General features: G+C 40.5%; 1 protein-coding gene across 1 annotated transcript in view; it reads right to left on the reverse strand.

Moving 5' to 3' along the window:
• The window catches only part of LOC126282418 (A disintegrin and metalloproteinase with thrombospondin motifs 7-like), a 488,845-nt gene that overhangs the window by 267,410 nt on the left and 199,188 nt on the right, over positions 1 to 22,247 (reverse strand). Inside the window, exon 10 of the mRNA XM_049982076.1 lies at positions 2,083 to 2,181. Coding sequence (XP_049838033.1) covers positions 2,083 to 2,181 — 99 coding nt within the window. The remainder of the gene's footprint in view (positions 1 to 2,082; positions 2,182 to 22,247) is intronic.

Genomic DNA, 22,247 nt, shown 5'->3' on the forward strand with positions numbered 1-22,247 from the left:
GATGTTTCAAAAGTAATGGTCAATATCGAGGGATATGACAGGAATGATCATTCGAAACAAAAAGTCAAGTAAACATGGGATTTAAAACGCATACCTTAAGAGCTTTCAGCAATTCTTGGTCTTCGATACTGTGAAACAAATCTCTTCCGCTGCAACGTCTTTGCTTTCCATATTTTGGGAAATGGTAGCACGGATCAAAACAAGAAAAAATGTCCATTAAACATGTGCACTAAAACGCATACCTTAAGAGCTATGATCACTTGTTCATCTTCACTGCTTTGAAATACAACTCTTCTAATGAACAAGTGCTCATGACTTTTAAGGTATGCATTTTAGAGCAGATGTTTGCTGGACATGTTCTTCTTGTTTTGGTCCATACTACAACTTCCCAAAATATGGAATGCAAAGAGCTTCCAGTAGAATAGATTCGTTTCACAGTAGCGAAAATCAAGAATTGCTCATAGCTCTTAAGGTATGCATTTTACAGCTCATGTATACTCGACTGTTTTGTTTCGAATGATCATTGCTGTCATGGCCCTGATTATTGACCATCACTTCTGAAACACCCTGTACTCGTATTCAGTATGTGAGATTATTATCCGCCTTCATTTTGTTTTTAATGAAACTGTGAGTTAGTCGAATATCGTCGGAACCATTACGTCAAAGTTGTGTAAAACTTAAGGACTAAAAGAACTTTCACATGACGCGTCACTACCAAGAAACTGAGTTCGATGAAACATAGACCAGACACAGAAAGAACTGCTACAGCAGAGAACAGTACAGTAAAATACATAAGATAACTGAAAGAAATATGAAGTAAGACGAACAGAAATGACAGTTTTATTCAAAGACAATAATTACACTGAACCCACAGCAACTCATGATGGTCCCTTCGACATTACAAACGAAGGGACATGGTTCTTAATAAGTTGTGTGATCATCACGTATAACAAAGCACACTGCGGAACGCGCTCCCATGCTGGCCACAGAGTTAGTATGAGGGTCTTGTGGTATGGGGTTCTATTCCTCTACCACCGCGGTTACCAACGACTGGATGGTCGTTCGTACATGTCTATGTGCTGAAATACGTCTCCCCAATGTGCCCCACATGTGCTCGATGTGATTTAAGACGTGGGAACGGGCAAGCAAGTCCATTCACTGAATATCCTCTCGTTCCAAGAGCTACTCCACCACCCCTATTCGATGTGATGTGCATTTTCATCTATAAAAATGACGTCAGGATCGAATACACTCCAGGAGAGACCCACATGGGGATGGGTGTACATTGTCACAATAACAATGACTGGCGCATGTACGGTGTTCTGGGTTTTGGAAGTCAGTACGCCCATGCAACATTACGTCTCTCCACATCTCACCTGGACCATTAAAACAATTATGTTCAAAAATTCTGGGTGTACCCTCATACGGCGAGAAGTGGTACAGTGTCGAACATTAGCGTTTCGTGATTCAGGTGTTGTGTTATGGGGAACTACACAAGCTGTCCTCATATCATCAGGTCCACCATCTTGGATTGTGTATTTGTCACGAGAGAACTACTTAGATTTCCCATCTTATTTGAATTTCCCTCCAATTTACACTTAAAACAATTGGGCTCTGAATTGGGCGTCAGAGGGTTAGGACAAAACATTACAGCACAATTGAACTACTTTGAATTTCCCACCATTTTTGAATTTCCCTCCATTACACAGTGCAACTGGTCCATGATGTGAGAGGGTTGAGAGAAGGGGGAAGGGGAAAAATCTGCCATCAGCGCATGCTTACATTATCCAAAAAGGGCCAACAACACAGGTTGCCCACTTACCTGCACAGCCCTACTATTCACATAGCACAAATAAAAAGTGTCATTTTTTTCATAACCTCTCAAGATTAATTAGATCATTTCAGACCGGTATTTTGAATTGTTTATGTGGAGACGTGTGATTTCTGTACATAACTTCTTTTATGATATCTACCTTTTGTACCCAACCCTACTTCCTTAGCCAGTAAAATTTTTCGGGTTGATCACAGTATGAAAGAAAGGCAATCTGGGGATAAAGATGAGCTGACCTCCCTTATACTAACCTTATTCTCCCCACACTTGGTTCCATCTGCAGCAGGACTTCCATCAGATACGCAGCTGCTGTTTCCTTTCTTGCACATCAACCGCTTGCAGTGCGATTCCTGCAACGGTAACAGCATTATTAAGAGACTAACAAAGTTTCTCTGAGACAGCACTACATAAAATTCAATCTGCTTCTGTATAAGCAGGGCACTAGGTAAGTTCTGCGAGAAAGCCCCATTTACATCACCTTAACATCATAATAACCTCTAACCTCAGAGAATCTCTCAGTCGCTCTGTCTAACATTTTTTCGGTGGATGGGTACGCTCTGACACTTTAATTTCCACGAGAAATCATTGTACCTCCATTCCTGTCTCCATCCGTCGAGACAAGACGTAGGACACTAGATCAGTGATATACGGAGCACATGAAGAATACTCAAGCCTACTACAGGAAATTTAATTAACAAGCCTACGTTATGGAGCGTTGTCGTGACGAAAAAACCAGCTGCCAGCATGGAGTTTCTAAGGATGCTTACAACGACACCTGTGGCGTTAGCCAGACTTCATATTTTTTCCGTCTAGCTTCCATGTTAGAATTCTGCTTGATGGTGAAGAAATCCGTCACAATGGTGCTTCATATATCGGGACTTTCACAAAGTGATTGGTGCACAATCTCTCTTTAGACTTGTTGTAAGTAAGAAACACGGATTTCTAATTCCTGAAGAATGTCAAGTAATGAAACTTGACACATATCTGTTCTTCTGTCAAGTCAATACGGACCTACCAAAAAGGAAAGCATCCTCGAGGTTAGTCTTCTCACAGTCATCTGAGTTCAGTAGAGTAATATGGAAAGTCTCCTCCCCGGGCAAGAGACTTTTCTCTTAACACCGATAAACAGTCAATCCCAGTGACAAAAATTTCTTCGTGAAATTGCATTTCAGTTCCCTGCTACTTAGTTTGTTGCTAACTGCTCAACAGCTACAACAAAAGTATTACGTGGATTTCCAACTCTAGAGCAAGGACACATAAGAAAGATTGAAGAATGCGAAGGACGCGACTGTGACGCGTAAAGGTGGACACTCACACTGCAATAGTGCGTTATTATTTTTTATGGGCGTGTTACTCATACCGGAACTGAACAATGGTATGCTACAAAAATTTGACAGTTCGTTCGATACATTGACCAACTTTTTTTTATTGTTGGAATATTTATTTAGCGGGTAGCTCTCTGGAATACAATAGCTGGCGTAAAAAATATTAGGAGTAAATTATTGGTTTGTGATAAGTTGTAAGTACTACTTGATCAAGATATAAAGGATTGATCTATACAACTAGTTGAAAAAGCACGAAATAAAATATAAATGCAAAAATAGTCAACATTTGAATACTCCTTAAAATAACTCATTGGGCAAATGAAATGATGGAAACAAAAAGCAATGAAATTTTACGTTTGCAGTCTGTTAAGATTCCTGCTGGTTATATTTCGGACCCAGAAATACAACGATCCATGCATCGTGTTAGCTCTCCGTTAGTAATACTTTTTGAATTACGTATTACATGTATAACTTATACTTAAGTATAACTATGTTGAGTATCTACCAATTAGGTTTGGGACCCATAAATATTATGATCTACGTCGGCTTATATTTATTCCTCCTACCTCTATGTTACTACTTCTGCTTGAAGTATTACGTATGTAACTTGCATTCTGATTTAATTACAACGATATAACAGCAAGTATTTAATGATGACATTGTGTGTACGGCATAACGCGTAGATAGCATCGGTACTAGAGTGGATAAGGCACCCGACATCCCCGAAAAGTTGCCCCTTGCCGCTTTCGTGGCCATCGGCTCCGCTTGAGGCATCGAAACAGACAAGCACTGTGAAAACTATCACACAGTAGACTCACACTATTCAGCAGAACATTGTACATACCGTTCGATTCATTAAATTGTCTTCATACATATTCTTTTTGTTTTGTATTTGAGATAGGGCAACTATTATTATGCTGGGCTTCTGACACCAACGTTACCTGAGATTCCATATCCCTTGCCTTTATACGCGCCTTACTGTGACAGCTGTGTTTGTCATATGATCTCTTTCCATTTCTTGGTGAGATGAACGAATATAAAGCTCTTGGATTTCCGCTCGAAAGAGTTCGTCGAAATGGCGCGACGTTTGGACGAGTCTTCCGCCTATTACCTTCATGATGAAAGTCACATTCAAATCAAACCAAACATTTTAGTTCAGCTTTAAACATTCTACAATGCGGATGAGGAGGTCATACAGAAATACATTAAACACAATACATAAAAACAAACACACAGAAAATACATGGACATGTTATACAAATAGTAAAAACTGCAATATGTTGATTAAAATACTTGCAAATCAGAACTACAGGACTGCAACATTCTCACAAGTAAGAGTGTCAGCAAATAAGAACATCTTTACAGCATGTATAAACCTTTTCTAGTGTATAAAAAGCTTTATCTTTTATCCACTTCTTTGGAACATTTTTAAAAACATATGATGGAACGTCATATACCTGTGAAGAAAATGAGGTAAAAAACTTAACTCATAAGACTGATAGCTGGTAATTCTCTTCTGAAGCCTAGTTGTAGGCGTGCCTACGTTTTCTTTCTTTCGTGTGCTATGTAGGTGAACGGATTTTCTTAGGATGCATTTGTGTTGATTTTCTTTTATGTGTAATAAACAACTCAATATAAACAATGATGGGATGGGCAATATTTTCAGCTTTTTAAAATGAATTCTGCAGGAAGCCCTGGTATCAGAAATTCCTATGAACAACCTGATGGCCTTTTTTGTCAAATAAAGATTTTCTTTGCTCCTGGTGAGTTACCCCATAGCAATACTACATATGTTAGTGAGCATAGAAGAAGGCATGATATGAAATAAATAAAATGTTATCACTAACTCAAGTTCTAAGTATATCCAACAAATAAGTGACTCTTGCTAGCACTAACTGATTGCTCCGTCGGTTCTTCGTAGAGTATATTATACATTATGAATGAAACACAAAAATCACTGGTATAGCATTCTACAACATTTATAATTTGTTAGACGAACTGGTTTTCAGCTATTACGCCATCATGAAAGATTTTAAACTACTGCATCTACAGAGTATCTCCATTTCTAGAAATGAAAAGTGTTACTGTTAAAATTAGGAATAAAACAAGCGCGATTATTTCAGTGTAAATGCGATGTAAGATTATTGAACTAAGATAAACTGTGTGACCCATTAAGTAATGAACTACCGACAAATTACAAAAGTTGTGTATGAAAGAAACAAATTGGTGGCATATTCCAAGAAAATAATCTTATCTTTAACAGGTCTTACATCATAAACAGATAAGATACAATAGTGACATTATGCAGGCGAGGGAAGCAGCCGCCATTATACATAGTATAAGTTTTTTAACACAACGAGAGAAATTATAGTAACTGAAATAAAGGAAAATGGGGCATGTGAGTAAGAGGGACAATTTACAACATGGCCTGTATGGGATTATGAGCAGTATCTGCACATATTTTATTATAAATTTTAGAGAAGGCAGTGTTATAGCAGCAGTTTCAAAAACCTTTCTTTGACAAATATCATCAATATCTAGTACATTATATTACAGATCTAATCTATTATTAACATAAATTGAAGCACCACCAAAATCTCGGTCTTGCTTGCAATAGCCGGTAATTAGAGTGAACTACGTGGAACGAACAACCTTAGTTCCTTCTCACTTAGACAGTGTTTGTTAACATCTAAATCACATTTCTTTCCTTCCAAGAGAATATAAAGGTCATTAGCTTCGTTATTTATGGACAGATTAATAAAGAACTTGAACCAGACACTTAAGTATTAAAGTTAGTAACCTTCGATATTACTTCCAACATAGTCTTGTTTAAGGCACCATGGTACGTTAGTTTCGGATCGTAGTTACAAGTTACACTCAATACTTTTCCCAATTTCGCACAATTTTTACAAAGTCACTCGGCTAGAGACCCGAAAGTTTTACATTACTACCAGTCTTGTATGTTCCATTCTACTTGTCAAATATTCAGACTTCAGTGCTCTAGCTGGGTTTTAGTGGTTATCTTATTTTTAAATCATCATAGAAACATAATCTTGGTTTTCTCCACGAAGCAGCGGCGTATCTTCAATGAAATTTACTCGCAAGTAAACACAGCTACCCATTGAGAACAAAGGTGCTACTACCACCACAACATTTCAGATACCTACATTCTCATGGAATACAAAAATTCCTTAACATCTGCATGGCAGTAGTTAGGTGTTGGCCACCTGTAGGTTTGAAACATCAGCAGAGCATCCATTACAACATTCAATACCACCTGTTAGTCCTCTTTGGTACGTGTCCACATACTTCAGCAGTATTACAGAATAAGTTGCACGAGTGATTTTTAAACAGCCTCCTTTATAGGCTGACTGCACTTCCGCAGTCTTTTATCAACAAACCAAAGTCTACCAACTGTTTTATCTACGACTAAGCCTATGTGACCATTCCATTTCATATACTTACAAAGCGTTGTACCCAGGTATTCCTATGAGTTGACCGATGTCAACCGTGACTCATCGGTATTATAGTCATAAGATACTGAGTTTTTTCGTTTCGTAAAGTGCACAATTTGCATTTTTGTGCATTTAAAGCAATTTGCCAATCTCTTCACCACTTTGAAATCTTATTAAGATCTGATAGAATATTTATGCAGCGTCTTTGAGACAATACTTCCTTACAAATGACTGGATCATCTACAAAAATTCTGAAGTTACTATTAACATTGACTGCAAGGTCGTTAGTCTACAACATGAACAGCAATGGTCCCAACACGCTTCCCTGGGGGACACAAGGAGTTACTTTATTATCTGTATGTTACTTGATACTACATACGTCCGTACTTTTGATAATAACCGTAGATATGGTACTAAGTCAAATGCTTTTCGGAAATCAAGAGATATTCAATCTACTTGATTGCCTCAACCCAAAGCTTTCAGTTCAGGTAGCGCACGACCGAAGAAGTATGGCTTAACTCTCCACACGTTATATAAATAATTCTAAAAATATTATAGCATTTTACTCACCACAAAATATTGTACCATAAATATTAACAAAATATTCCAAATAGCTTTATATATTGTAGGGCACCATAATGTACAAAACGTGAAATATTTACAAATACTACGCAAAACACAACCGCACTTCCTACAACAACAAAAACTATATAAAATGGCGAAAACTGCTTATCGCGGTCTGTGCTACGCATTCCTTCAAGTGATTTTAATATCAATCACTAGACAGAAGTACCGACCAAAAACATCGTGTGTTTCTAGGTACAGTATCCTCAGGGTACAACATTCTCCCCTAGTACCTATTACACATCACCGAAGATAGAAACTTATAGCAAATTTTAACTTATGCACGTGGGTATGAAGTTTTATTTTTTTAGAACCATGGAGTTCTTTTTCACGTTCCATTTAGGATCAAAGTTATTATTTACCTTTCAAAAATTTTCAGTGTTCTGTCCACGGAACGCACGACATACAGCCAGATGAGAGGCCTATCCTTTTGCGAGCGTGTCTCTAGTAGCTGCACTCACAGCTGTTGCTATATTGCGTTATTGTGAGGAGAAGTACATAGACGGAGTCTCACAAATACCAAAAAAGAAAAAAGAATCAGGCTACCCTGAAGTCAAACAGTGCAATAATGTGCCATCGTCGAATCTTTGCACAGAATAAACAGAAACCACCGTGACAACTTTCAGGAAACCGTTTCCTACAGGGAAAACAGCAAAAAAGTTGATTAACGTGCAGATAAAGCGACACAACAGATCACGTATTATTCCATTTGTTACTCGTTTCGCTCGTCAGAAGCGAGCATCTACAGATAGTGATTGTCCTGATCTAATGAAGTTACTAATTTCAAACTCCGCTCGACAACGTCGTCCACATAAATTTTGTGAAAGAATGATCGTAAGCTAGTGTTCTACCAGAGGAAAAATTTTATCGATGCTTCCTATAACAAGACACACCATTTAATATTTTATGCTTCGATGACGAAGAGCCTAAAATATCATCGACGAGCCACATCAAGACAGATGGTAACACCAGCAACAATATTTGGATAAGTGATGTTGGATTAGTTTCTCTTCAACGGCAACCAAACATGCCAATGTATCTGAACTCTATAGTGAATACATTACCTTTTGTCGTTGTTAATTCCGTAGACAATACGACGGATCAGTGGGCTGATCTGTGATGAAAGCAATGTATTTCCGTGCTGCAGTATGCTATTATTTTGACGAGACTCTTCCTGAAGAACGAAAAGAATAGTACTATGACATGATTCTCTCAATCACCAAACTTACATGCGCTTATCTTTTACACGTGGGAGTCACCTGAATTATATGATACACGCTGCGACAGTTTGCAACAAGCATTCACCAGAATAAAGTTTCCGTGCAGTCCGTATCGACAAAAAGGCTGAAATACTCCAGCGAATGAGTTAATCCATTATATGAGATGCTGAAGTTTGAGACCCATAGCACGATAAACACTTCAAAGAAGTATTGCACAGTTGACAGCACTAATACTGCATTGGTACGTCATAAAAAGTTATAAATCTACCATTCATTTTCGGAAATGAACTGATGTGACCTTTTGATTCCTTTTCTTTGCAAAAACTACATCTGTAAGCTGCTCTGCAGGATGAACGAGAATTCGAAAGACAAATTTTGGAGGTTGTTCAGCAACATTTTCAGAGTATTATGGTTTGATGGAGCCGTGGTCTCCGGCAGCACGTTAAAGATTAAATGCATATAGCTATTTCACCCCCGTTTATCTTTGTATCTGAATTGTACTGAAAATATCTGCATAGTACAGCAAACCTCGATCATGTGCGCTGTGTGTCTTATCTGGAACCAAACATGTTTCTTTCACTCATGCTACTTATGCTGATAACAGTAATGTCAATTTTTCTCTTTGCTCTCATTCTTGCATTAACAACTGCTCGGTCTTGTCTCGTTTTTTTTTTTTTTTTTGTCAGCAATGTTAGTTGTATTTAAACAATGACAGCAGGACGGATTAGTTTACTGATAACGGGTTTTTGATATGAATCTCTCATATGGATTCACCGAATGCAAAGGAACAGCGGCACAGTGAAGGCAATAGTATCACAGTATTTCTGCGTCTTAAGGTTGTTGCCTCACTGTGTATTCGTGTTGAATATTTAGGTCATTGCATAACATGGGCGCCTTCACTGTCTTGAAAATTTATCAGAAACAAAAGAAATATGTGTAAAAAACAGGATATATCATTTTTCCATAGTTAGTTTGAAACGAGCTACAGGAGATCACAGGTCACTCATATCAAAATATCCCTGCAAAATCTATGCAGTTTAGTCGATGGAGTTCGGGTTGACCCTACGTACTTGCATTCATTCTGTACTAAAGCTCATAGCCTGACACGACATGTATGAATACTGCGTATGTGGGGAAAGTCAGCTTCACTTCCTCAACTCCGATTGACCCAGCTGTGGAGGTATACTCAGGGAATTCGCCATGACGTCATAAGCTTGAAGTCGAGGCCCACCAGAAAGACACGCCGTGGCAAGTACGTCACAGCACGTGACATTGCAGGTCTTACGAGTGCCAGCAGGCGCCTTCGGCGGGGAGCAAGTAACTGCTTCAGATGACGTTACAAATTCTTGACTGCTCCTTCAAATATATGTGAGCTCTAGACAGCACACGAGATATTTAAGACATTTAGTGGATACTCTTTCAATTACATATTGATTTCCCGTGAACCTTGCAGGAGCCGAGCGTTTGAGAAGTGTGGCGAACAGCCGACTAGTGTGACGTCACAGGTTCTTTGCCGGGTCCGTATACCTCGTTGGCCCCGCTTGAAACTGACGTCCTCTGCGTCAGTTGCCCCAAACATTAGTTTCTGGTGGAAATATTTTTATCAAAAATGCCAGCTTGATTACGGGTGTACTAATCGTTCTGATTGGAGACATTTAATTTGTAAATGGACTCATTCAAGCGATATTTTCTTTTATTTATATACGCTGCTTAATTTTGCTGTAGTGATTCTGTCATTTGACTTCCGATTTGCTATCAGTCCAACTCTAAAAGCTCTCTGGTTGTACGCTCTGCGAAGGAAAGCGTGGAAACCGACCAAACATAGCGAAATATTTTTGCAGCATTTTCAGTTTCATCAATCACTATTAAGGAAAATACTGCATTCCGAACGCAGCCTTGTCACATCACATACTTCTGTTCTTCTTCATTCGAAACACTGACATGATTTCGACTTTATAGTCATTTTTAACTGCAAGTACAAATCTCACAAAATGTTCGACCTGCCGTAAATGAGAGAATCAAGTAATACACCATTATAATGACTGATAGGTTAGCAGTGAATATCATCTGTTTATAGATTAATTGCCGGCCGGTGTGGGCGAGCGGTTCTAGGCGCTTCAGTCTGGAGCCGCGAGACCGCTACAGTCGCAGGTTCGAATCCTGCCTCGGGCATGGATCTGTGTGATGTCCTTAGGTTAGTTAGGTTTAAGAAGTTCTAAGTTCTAGGGGACTGATAACCTCAGATGTTAAGTCCCACAGTGCTCAGATCCATTTGAACCATAGATTAACTTATGTAGATAAAACTTTTTCGAACACTGTTGTAAATTTATTTGAATAATTAATGTCTAATCAGAGAATATCTAACAATTATGTTGACATATACACAAATTCGAGGCGTTATCGAGTGTGCAACGACAGAACCAAACAACGTGGTACGAGGGTTAAATGCAATCTCTAAATGGTGATTAATTATTAAAATAAATTCCACAAATGAATGACGAGTTACACAACTCGCTGTTAGTGCAAACGCAAGTTGCCATGACCAAATGAATACAGAAATGGCGCGCTTTTTTATCGCAGGGATATAACAGTGACATTGACATGCGCCCAGTTTTTTTAACGCAGCACGAATGTATTTTTATGGTGGAGGTGGATTAAAGAAGAATAAATAAGAATACAACCACGTTGTTTGCAATGGACGAAAATTGTGTGTTTGTCGTCTGAAATGTGGACTATAGCGCGAACTTTATTCCAGATGTCATTCCTCTCCCAGTGAAAAATATCTGCAATTGTGTACTTTGCGCCAGTTGATTTTCCATATACACGCTCCACATTCTCACAAAACACAGATTCGTTAAAGGTCTTTTGATCCCGACAGTCGGTCATTTCGCCTTGTCGGTGTTACTCTACAGCAGCAAGATCGTTTACTAATCTTTCGCACTACCAATACGTGACGACTAGTGTGCTTCAGTAAGAGAGAACGAGTCGATGATTATGAAGCAACCGCAGCGCCATAGTTCTCTGATTCGTCATGCTTGCGGAACTACAGCGGAAACGAAGGAAGCCCGTTAGTATTGATGTAACAGCGGCGCCTTGATTTGTGAAGTATGCAATCCGCAACGTTCGTCACGTACTCGCTCCGTTTTTTAATCTCTTGAGCCAGCACACTAATATCTCTGCTCGGTCACTGGAGAGAGGCGGGAGCAGTGGAACTGAAGTACAGAGAGCGATGCAGTCACCAACAACTGTTCTCCTAGATGAAGGCCACATGGAAATTAACCGAAACGCACGTAACAGTTGTAGTGATCGCGCGATACGGCGCAGCAATTCCAAAAGCTGCAGTGAAAGGCGTAGGCGGTTCTATCTGACTGTGCTGCTGCTGCCGTTGTGTGGGTCTGTTAGGAACACTTGTCTCCCGATTCGCTATCGACGAAAGGGCATCGGATCGGCACAGTGATCAGCGCACTCGGAAGGCTGGCGGGTGAAGGCAGCTGCCCCGCGCTATCCTCAGTGCCATCGGCGCCGAGGTCCGAGGTTCGAGGTCTGGGACTGCTTTCTTGCGGGTCGATGCCGCTTCGATCACGCAGCGCAGAAAATACCGTATGTAGACTTAGCTCCTTGAAACTGGCAGCAACCTGTACGACTGAGACAACAGTTTTTCCAAAGGAGAGTGCGCAATACCCCATAGTATCCGTACACTACGTAACGTTTCTTAGAACTTATTGTAACTTGTATTGAAGGTTTTGCTATCACATTGACTTTCGCTAACACATTCGTCAAGATGCGCAAAACTATAGGCCTATATCTCTGACATCTATGTGTTGTAGAATTTTAGAACATGTTTTTTGCTCGCGTATCATGTCATTTCTGTAAACCCAGAATCTACTTTGTAGGAATCAACGTGGATTCAGGAAACAGTAATCGTGTGAGACCCAACTCGCTTTATTTGTTCACGAGAACCAGAAAATATTAGATGCAGGCCTGATAAACGAAGTAAGAGCCCATGGAATATCAGACCAGCTGTGTGGCTGGATTGAAGAGTTTTTAGCATACAGAACACACTATGTTGTTCTTAATGGAGAGACGTCTACAGATGTTAAAGTAACCTCTTGCGTGCCACAGGGGAGTGTTATGGGACCATTGCTTTTCACAATATATATAAAAGACATAGTAGAAAGTAACGGAAGTTCCATGCGGCTTTTCGCGGATGATGCTGTAGTATACAGAGAAGTTGCAGCATTAGAAAATTGCAGCGAAATGCAGGAAGATCTGCAGCGGATAGGCACTTGGTGCAGGGAGTGGCAACTGACCCTTAACATAAACAAATGTAATCTATTGCGAATACATAGAAAGAAGGATCCTTTATCGTATGAGTATATGATAGCGGAACAAACACTGGTAGCAGTTACTTCTGTAAAATATATGGGAGTATGCGTACGGAACGATTTGAAGTTGAATGATCATATGAAATTAATTGTTGGTAAGGTGGGTGCCAGGTTGAGATTCATTGGGAGAGTCCTTAGAAAATGTAGTCCATCAACAAAGGAGGTGGCTTACAAAACACTCGAACGACCTATACTTGAGTATTGCTCATCAGTGTGGGATCCGTACCAGATTGGGTTGACAGAGGAGATAGAGAAGATCCAAAGAAGAGCGGCGCGTTTCGTCACAGGGTTGGGTGGCTTGCGGAGTCTAAATGCAGCTGTAGATGTAGATGTAGACACAATGACTTTTGCTAACACATTGACAGAGACAGCAAGATAATATTAAGAGAGGGAGAGAAAGAGAGGACTGAGAGAGAGAGAGAGAGAGAGAGAGAGGTAGAGAGAGATAGAGAAAGAATCTGAGGGTACGTCCATTGACTACTTAAAAGGGGGGGGGGGGGGGGAGAGATCAGGCAGAATCTTACCAAATCTCATTTAAAAGAGGGAAGGGCAAGGAAAATCTGACGTCCAATTTTTAATTCAGAGAGCTTACATTAGTATAAGGGGTAACATTTTTTTTTTTTTTTGGATAAAATTAAATCCGAGCATAGAGAAAACTGAACTGCCCACCAGTCTTTATGGCCTCTCTGAACAGAACTGAAGTGCCCACCAGTCTTTATGGCCTCTCTGCACAGAACTGATTGCTTCAGACCTTCGCATAACCGGGATTCATCGATATGAAACAAGTGCTGTACAAGTGTCTTATTTCATTCGTGGAGTTCCCTGTCACACCAGTCGACATCACTGCATGTCAGTCAGTGAGTCAGCCATGATATTCTGATACGCACATAAAGCCGATGTTATTGTGTTTACCTTGTGAAACGTCCCCTTAGAAAAATTTATGAATTACTGTGTTGATAAACCTCTTACATTATTTGATTTTGAAACAGATGAACAAAACCGAACGCACTCAGACATTTCTCTCTTTACTTATTCTGAACAACACTAAACTGACAAACAATATTTTTAGTGTAACGCAATCTGACTTTCAAAAATCCCTACAAAAGAATGGCCCTGAATAACAATAGGCGGATACCAGGTTGAGATTCATTGAGAGAGTCCTTAGAAAATTTAGTCCATCAACAAAGGAGGTGGCTTACAAAACACTCTTTCGACCTATACTTAGTATTGCTCATCAGTGTGTGATCCGTACCAGATCGGGTTGACGGAGGAGATAGAGAAGATCCAAAGAAGAGCGGCGCGTTTCGTCACAGGGTTATTTGGTAACCGTGCTAACGTTACGGAGATGTTTAACAAACTCAAGTGGCAAACTCTGCAAGAGATGCGCTCTGCATCGCGGTGTAGCTTGCTCGCCAGGTTTCGAGAGAGTGCGTTTCTGGATGAGGTATCGAATATACTGCTTCCCCCTACTTATACCTCCCGTGGAGATCACGAATGTAAAATTAGAGAGAATCGAGCGCATACGGAGGCTTTCAGACAGTCGTTCTTCCCGCGAACCATACGCGACTGGAACAGAAAAGGGAGGTAATGACAGTGGCACGTAAAGTGCCCTCCGCCACACACCGTTGGGTGGCTTGCAGAGTATGAGTGTAGATGTAGATGTAGATGAACCTATACCTGTCATGAATCACTTGCCTCACAAAAATCCTCGGTACTCGAATTACGGCAATGCAGCGAGCGCCAATCCTGCCAGCTAAATAAAAAATTCTAACTACTGAAGGCACTAACTACTGATAGGCATAGTTAGCAAATGAAAGATTTTGGTAGAGAACAAACAATTATTTACCTTAATAGTGTTCAAAAGTCACACCTCCAACTGCGCAACGCTACGCGCTGTTCACATCCAACTGCCCAACACTGCAATAGCGAATGTTCCAACAACGCCAACCAGCCACAGACTGCACACAGCACAGCCAGTGATTTTCATATAGAGCGCTACGTGGCGTTACGAGCATAAAAACCTAAACAGCCTACTTACACATGAGTTTGTATCAAAACTTTTACAGTGCGAATGTTAAGAGGCATGCCAACAAGTCGAAGCACACTTGGAAAGAACAACTTAATCGTTTGCGAAAGGAAGCTAAGCTGAAGTTCACGGACAAAAATTCTCTTAGTGAGAACCAAGCGATGGAAAACCTGCGTAATCGTATAGTTCAAAGGAAGATATAAACAAAGTTGTCTTTCATCTGCAAAGTAATTAAGAGTTCTATCACAATTAATGTACATAATACATCAATAAAAGTTCAATTTTGTAGAGATCCCTCAAAATGTTTAATACTATTTTCGTAGGGCATGTTTAAAATAGTGTTTTAATCAGGTGTTACAAACATTGTTTAACACAGTTCCATAAAGTTTCGGTCGTGCAGCCGCATAAATTCAGCTTCTTCTTCTAATATTTCGGCTAAGTTCTGTCCAGCCATCTTCAGAGTGAGCCGAGGTGACGGACGCTGCAGCACTTGCTCCGTCCTTACAAACCTGGGGACTGAACCACTGCGTATGCTGGGGCGTTAGTCACCTCGGCTGATTCTGAAGAGAGCTGAACGGTATTCAGCCGAAATATTAGAGGAAGAAGCTGAACTTATGCGGCTGCACGCTCGAAACTTTACGGCACAGTATTTACGCCGCGAAAACATAAAGATGCACTGTTTAACACACTTTCCAACATGTTTTTGTTAAAAGCATATAAAAAGTTTTCATTTTTACCTTCTTTTACCAATCTATGAGGGAAACAATACGTCAGGGGGAGTGGAGTCCCGCCATTAAATCTTACAAAGGGTGCAGGGAGCAGGGGACTAAATTTTGGCGGCCGTGGTGGCCGAGCGGTTCTAGGCGCTTCAGTTCGGAATCGCTCGACTGCTACGGTCGCAGGTTCGAATCCTGCCTCGGGCATGGATCTGTGTGATGTCCTTAGGTTAGTTAGGTTTAAGTAGTTATAAGTCTAGGGGAATGATGACCTCAGATGTTAAGTCCCATAGTGTTCAGAGCCATTTGAACCATTTGACTAAATTTTAAAAAATAAGTCTCACGTAATTAATGGACATCTACCTATGGAATTCTTGATTGCGAGGCATGGAGGGGTAGGTTTAGTCGCCTGATCGGAGAGGATATTGTTCCTCTAAACGCAGTGGCTCCTTTCTTTGGAGTGTTTGAGAGCTGTGTCGTAAGTGTAGCTGAAGGGTATAGGTGATTCTAATGGGAGTGCGCATAGTGCACTGTCGTATTTGTGTTCTACGATGATGAAAGGCAGACGAGAGTGAAACTCGGTGTCGGCACATTGCCGAACTTAGCGTCCCCTGTCCACCAGACGAACCACTAACAAGAGGGTTCTGGATTGTAGCGGTAACAGGGCGGTGTTTAACTTCAATACGTCGGTGTGTAAGAAACAGTCTGCTGTCATCGGGCTTCGAATACGAAGAGTTGGTCCACACACGGAGCACGCTCGCCTTCAACATGGCAAGCGAGGCCACACACATCTCCAACAATTCGACGCCCTTGGTTCACTATAATCGATCAACCTCCATACAGTCTCGACTTGGCTCCATCCGATTTTCATCTATTTCAAAAACTTGAAGAACACTAAAGAACACTTTCGACGGCTTCACATTGACAGTGATGAAGCAGGGCAAGCAGGGCTGAGCTTGTGCCTCGTCATTCAAGTCAAAATTTATACAGTGACGGTATCAACAAACAGGTCTCTAGTTGGAAAAATGTGTTCGCCGTCAGGGTGACTATGTTGAGAAATAAATATGTAGACATGAAGAATAAAGACGTAGAATGTTAAAAACGTCTGTTTTATTTAAAAAACTTTAAGAATATTCACATTAAAAAATCGGAGGGTTTACTTTTCAACACGCCCTCGTACATACCACAAAAACGTAAGTAGAGATCAGGGATCATTTTGTATGCCAATTAAATAATCACTGTAGTTCTTGGTCAAAAAATCAGTCTATTCCATATTAAGTTTCAATGAGATCATAATAATTATCTGTGAGACATTTGAAACTCCACTTTTTTCAAACTAAATTGAGTTCGTACAAGACGTTCCTTGGTAGCATTCCCCTTTCTGTTCAAGAGTTTGACTCAAGAATGAACATTAACACTATCTGACCACGATTTAATTGGCTTATTCAGAAGTAGGAAATGTTCTTACGGCGCAACGCAGAATAAAAGAAAAGCTTGAACAAATATTTAAAGGACGCTCTAACTTTCTTCCGCTACTTACAGCTGTAATTGTAACTTCCCGTGTAGGCAGATGAGGTGCAACAATGATGTAAAACCTCACTTTGTAAATCTAACGGCTGTTCACAAATGAACATGAAATTAAACAGCCACGTCGAGTGTTTTCAGATTCAACGTGAAATTTCGAGATTTTTGCCAACACCTACTTAAATTACTAGCTGTGATATGCATTCACAGAATTCCAAATATTTCTTCTGTTGGCAGTACCATTTGAATAATGATTCCGATGAAGGTAAAAAGAATTTAATAGCTTGTGCTCCCATCAAATACTGCTTTACGTAAAAATATAAGAGCACATGTGGAAAACACAGAAATCGTTACAAGTTCCAGAAATGACTGCGGGATGAGAAAGAATCGAAATCACTTTAGAATGACTGCTCGCAATTATTCAGTAATCCAGTGAGTAGGATGAATTACGATTCCAGAAAACATCAAGACCAGAACAGAAGGTTCAAAATGGTTGAAATGGCTCTGAGCACTACTTAACTTCTGAGGTCATTAGTCGCCTAGGACTTAGAACTAATTAAACCTAACTAATCTAAGGACATTACACACATCCATCATCGAGGCAGGATTCGAACCTGCGACCGTAGCGGTCGCTCGGTTCCAGACTGTAGCACCTAGAACCGCACGGCCACTCCGACCGTCCAGAACAGAAGAAAACCCCAAATAATGTAGAACTCTCGTAGCGACGCTAAATAAGTGGCAATGTAATGAATGTCATACCATGATCTCACGGATGAATAACTAAAATACCGATGCTGTTCCTTGAATATCGAACAAAATCTGTCTCTTTGAACTACGGATGGTGAGCCTCGTTGCAACGGAGGCTACATCCATATCCCTGAAAGCGATACAAACAAAATATTACGCCAAGTTGCGCTTCCATAGCACTTGTCTCATCGTAATTACTGTATGTTGCAGCATATACCTGGTCATCGAAACATACCATTCGCTTACGAGGAGACATCACTAGCTTGACCTCATATTTTGATGAGAAGAAAGCAAACTTGCAAGATATCAGCCCCAGCTACCGATCTTAACCGATCACTCGCGAAAATTGAGCGGTAATTCTAATAGTACGTACTTGTGACCTTCTGAATGTGCAAGTTTTCAACTTGGCGCGCATCGGTTATTTGTCACTCCTATGCTGCCACCTAATGCTCTAGCGTGGAGTCGGTCCACTGAACAGCGGAGTGACAATCACAACCCACCTTTTCGCAGGATGCTGAAGGCGAGGGAAGAGGAGGGGAGAGGAAGACACGTCTGGCCAACATGTTTTGAAATATTGTCCAGGAAGACATGTTATGTTAAGCGAAGAGAGATATGAGTACTTAGTGTGTCAATATCACACAAAAATACGTTCAATGTTACACTGTCGGAAGAAAAGTCGCAGCACAAAGGAGTTGCGTGTTTGTACATCTGTAAGATGATGTCTATTTCAATTTCGCACCAGTCACATAAGAATGGCGCTAGGAGCGCACTATGCAAGTCAGTTTTGCTCTAAATACACGCCGTAACGATGATGAGCCTTAGTTACCTTTGAGACTGGAGGTGGTGAGTTGATCATTGCCAGAAATGCCTTTAAAGACACTATTATCAACACCACACTGACTTTGAATGAGGTCTTGAAGGAGGGCTACAAGAAGCTGGATATTCCTTCTGCGATATTGCAGAGACATTTGGCAGGAATGTAGCCACTGTACACGTTTGCTGGCAGCGGAGGTCACGAGAATGTACGGGCGCTAAAAGATCGGGCTACGGACGGCCACGTGGCACTACCGAGAAGGAAGACCACTGTGTTCGGCGTGTGGCTCTGACGCATCATATTGCATCTGCAGCAGCAATTTGGGCAGCATTTGGCACCACAGTGACACAACGAACCGTTACGAATCGGTTATTGAAAGGACAGCTCCGAGCCAGATGCCTTGTAGCGTGCATTCCACTTACCCCAACTTCTTTGTTGTCAATCGAGGGCTCAATGGAGTGCAGGGTGGAGATCTATTGTGTTTTCTGATGGCAATTAGTTCTGCCTCAGTGTCAGTGTTGGTTAGAAGGAGGCCACTTGAGGACCCGCAACCATTCTGTCTGCGTACCAGATACGCTGGACCTACATCTGGAGTTATAGTGTGGGCTGCAATTTCGAGTGACAGCGGAAGCACTCTCTTGGTTCTTCCACGCAACCTGACTTCAAATCTGTACGTCAGCTTCGTTATTCGAACTGTTGTCTTGCCTTTTATGAACAACATTCCAGGGCGTGTTTTCCAACAGGATAATGCTCGCCTGCATACTGCTGTTGTAGCCCAACATGCTGTACAGAGTATCGATATGTTGCTTTGCTCTGCTCGATCACCAGATTTGTTTCCAATCAAGCAGTCATGGAACATCATCGGACGACAATTCCTGTATCCACAAACAGCATTAACTTTACCTTTATTGACCGACCAAGTGCAACACGTGTGGAACTCTAGCGCAAAAACTGTCATTCAGATCCTGCCCAACATTATGCAAGCACGTCTGCATGCATGCATTCAACATTCAGACGATTACATCGGCTATTAATACACTAGCAGTTCAAGCACGAGATAGGTCTGGTGCTTACATTAACCTGTGAGCTTGCACTGTTAATCACTGGAATATGTTACCTACACAAATGTATTGTCAAAATTTCATTACTCTACTTTGATTATTTTGTGGTGTTGCAATTTATCCGTCACTGCATTTTAAAAATGCAGTCGTAATGTTATCTTGCAGCTGTTGCACATATACTGAATAAATCGGAGAAACTAACAATTATTGTGAAATGAACTTACTGATTTTCAATTTACAGCTCAAACATGCCAGTCACGGCGCATCTCCTGCAAATGTGCTTAACTTTACCAGTGTCTCCTTTACAATTAACAGAGAATAACACACAACAGGGACGTTAATAATTAAATAGGGCTAAGCTGTTTTAATGACACATTCATTCACTTAATACTGCATTTATGAATGACTACACAAAAATGTTCGAAGCACAGAGTACTCTCACAACAGCTATAGATCAGAAACCGTGCACACTGACACAGTGAACAAAGCACCTTACCGATGTCGAAATTCTGTTTCACTCTATGTTCAAAGTGATCTAGCCGGTCACTGATGCAGGTGCTTCGACCCGAGCGTACTAAAAGATCGACCGAAATACTGGTTGACACAACTGTCTTAAAGAAGAGACTGCATTTGAAGGCTGTTCTTACGCTCACCAGGATTCACATTGACGCCCAGAAGTGCCGAATTATCAAAGTTGCGAACAAAATCTTTGAATACCGAATCCAAATACATCTAGTGGTTTGCAGTGACTTGCTCCATCCTGATGGTATAGGCAATTCAGAAACAGCAGTGACTTTTACTCCAACCTTTACAACGTAATGTTCCTATTGATGGTCCTGAAAGAGAGATTTCCCTTCTTCCATCTTTTCCGAACGGCGACAGCTCGTTTTGTTTACTTCTTTATTAAAGGTGGGGACAAAGTGTTATTCTGTGACATTACATCCACACAGCAGGTTTCGTCGTAACTGACTTCCTCGTTTTTATATCCCTGTCCCGTTGTACCATCGAAGATGTTTGACGAATGCAACAGTGGTGAAAGAATATCCTTAGTATCGCCATCGTCATGCTCAGTTAAAGAAGCATCGATCGTTAGTCCACCATTTAACTCTATAGCCAACACTTCTCCATTAGTAAATTGTCTATGATTTCGGCAATGAAATTGAAAGCTAGAAATAATAGTACAAAGAAAGCTCCATACGCTTTCGTTTGCCTTGCATTCTTAGTATTGTCAATACATACTGAACGAGTGAGGTCAAGTACTGACGCCTTGACAAAATTCTACATCCAGATGTTGACAGAGGTTCAGGAACCAAAATACGCCGTTGTGCATACCACACCTCAAATTCAGTTTTAAAGAAGTCTAAACACAAAAGAAATTTAAGAGGCCTGTACAAGGGTAATCATTGTATATACCACTTTAGGATAGTTAACGGACTATTCTCTATGACACTGCTTACTTCATTAATTTGAAAGTATAGTATAAATTGGTGTATTATACAGCAGTTTGGAAAAACGCTCCCATTTCTGAGAAAAGGTCATATATTTGCAATGACTGGTAAGATGTTTACGAAATACACATCAGTTTCACCAAATTATCACAAAGCGAAGAAAGAAATTGTTATACGTTAATAGCCTGAATACATCCTTGCCACGCAGATATAATTGCTTCACAGGTTTCCACGGAAATTTATTAATTGTGATAGTTGATATTACAGAACTAAATTTCGAGCATTAGAATGACCTGCCTGTCGCCATAAATCACAAAGTTAGTTACTCTTATTCTCTTGTCGACTGTGACTGTCTCTTTCATTAACGTATTTTGCTTCTCTATTTCGTCTCTTATCAGCGCTAATAACTTGGCGTACGCTCGCAGGCCTCATCGTAAAACAAGTTATGCAATTTTTCGCGTCCATGACTCTGATTTCTGTCAGTAAATTAACGCGTGACCAATTGGACCTTCTTTCCAACCATTCCCGGACCAATTTCGTCTTTTTCTTTGTTTTCTGTTTCTGCAAGGTATGTACAGCTAATACAACTGCAGCACATGCCTTTTCTGTTTTTTCGACATTTTAATCGCTTTGCCAACTGACGGTTTTTGTCGCTGTTATTGATAGTGTGAGATTGATTCAGTATATTGACTTGACAAACAAGAATTGTCAGTAAATATTGAACGTGTGGCGAATTTTAGCAGTCACGAAGAAAATGTCTTTGCAGTACTTTAGCGATTCGTAAGTCACATAAACATAAATGCTTTGAAAGACGACTTTTAACAAACGGCTTTCAACTGAAATGACAAAAAATCAGTGCAAAATAGTTATGAGAGAAACAAAAATAATTAAAAGTAATGTAAATAAAAGTGCATAAAACAGTCCCCTAAGACTTCATGTACTCATAAGAACCAGCATGTATGGAATGTGACGCGTACTCCAAAGCAAATCGTCCTTCAGATGGCGGTAACATACCACGTATTTGTAGTTAATGGCTGACACGTTGGCTAGATCAGCTCATGCAACACTCAG

The sequence above is a fragment of the Schistocerca gregaria genome, chromosome 7, assembly GCF_023897955.1.
Source record: "Schistocerca gregaria isolate iqSchGreg1 chromosome 7, iqSchGreg1.2, whole genome shotgun sequence".
Taxonomy (NCBI): Eukaryota; Metazoa; Arthropoda; class Insecta; order Orthoptera; family Acrididae; genus Schistocerca; species Schistocerca gregaria.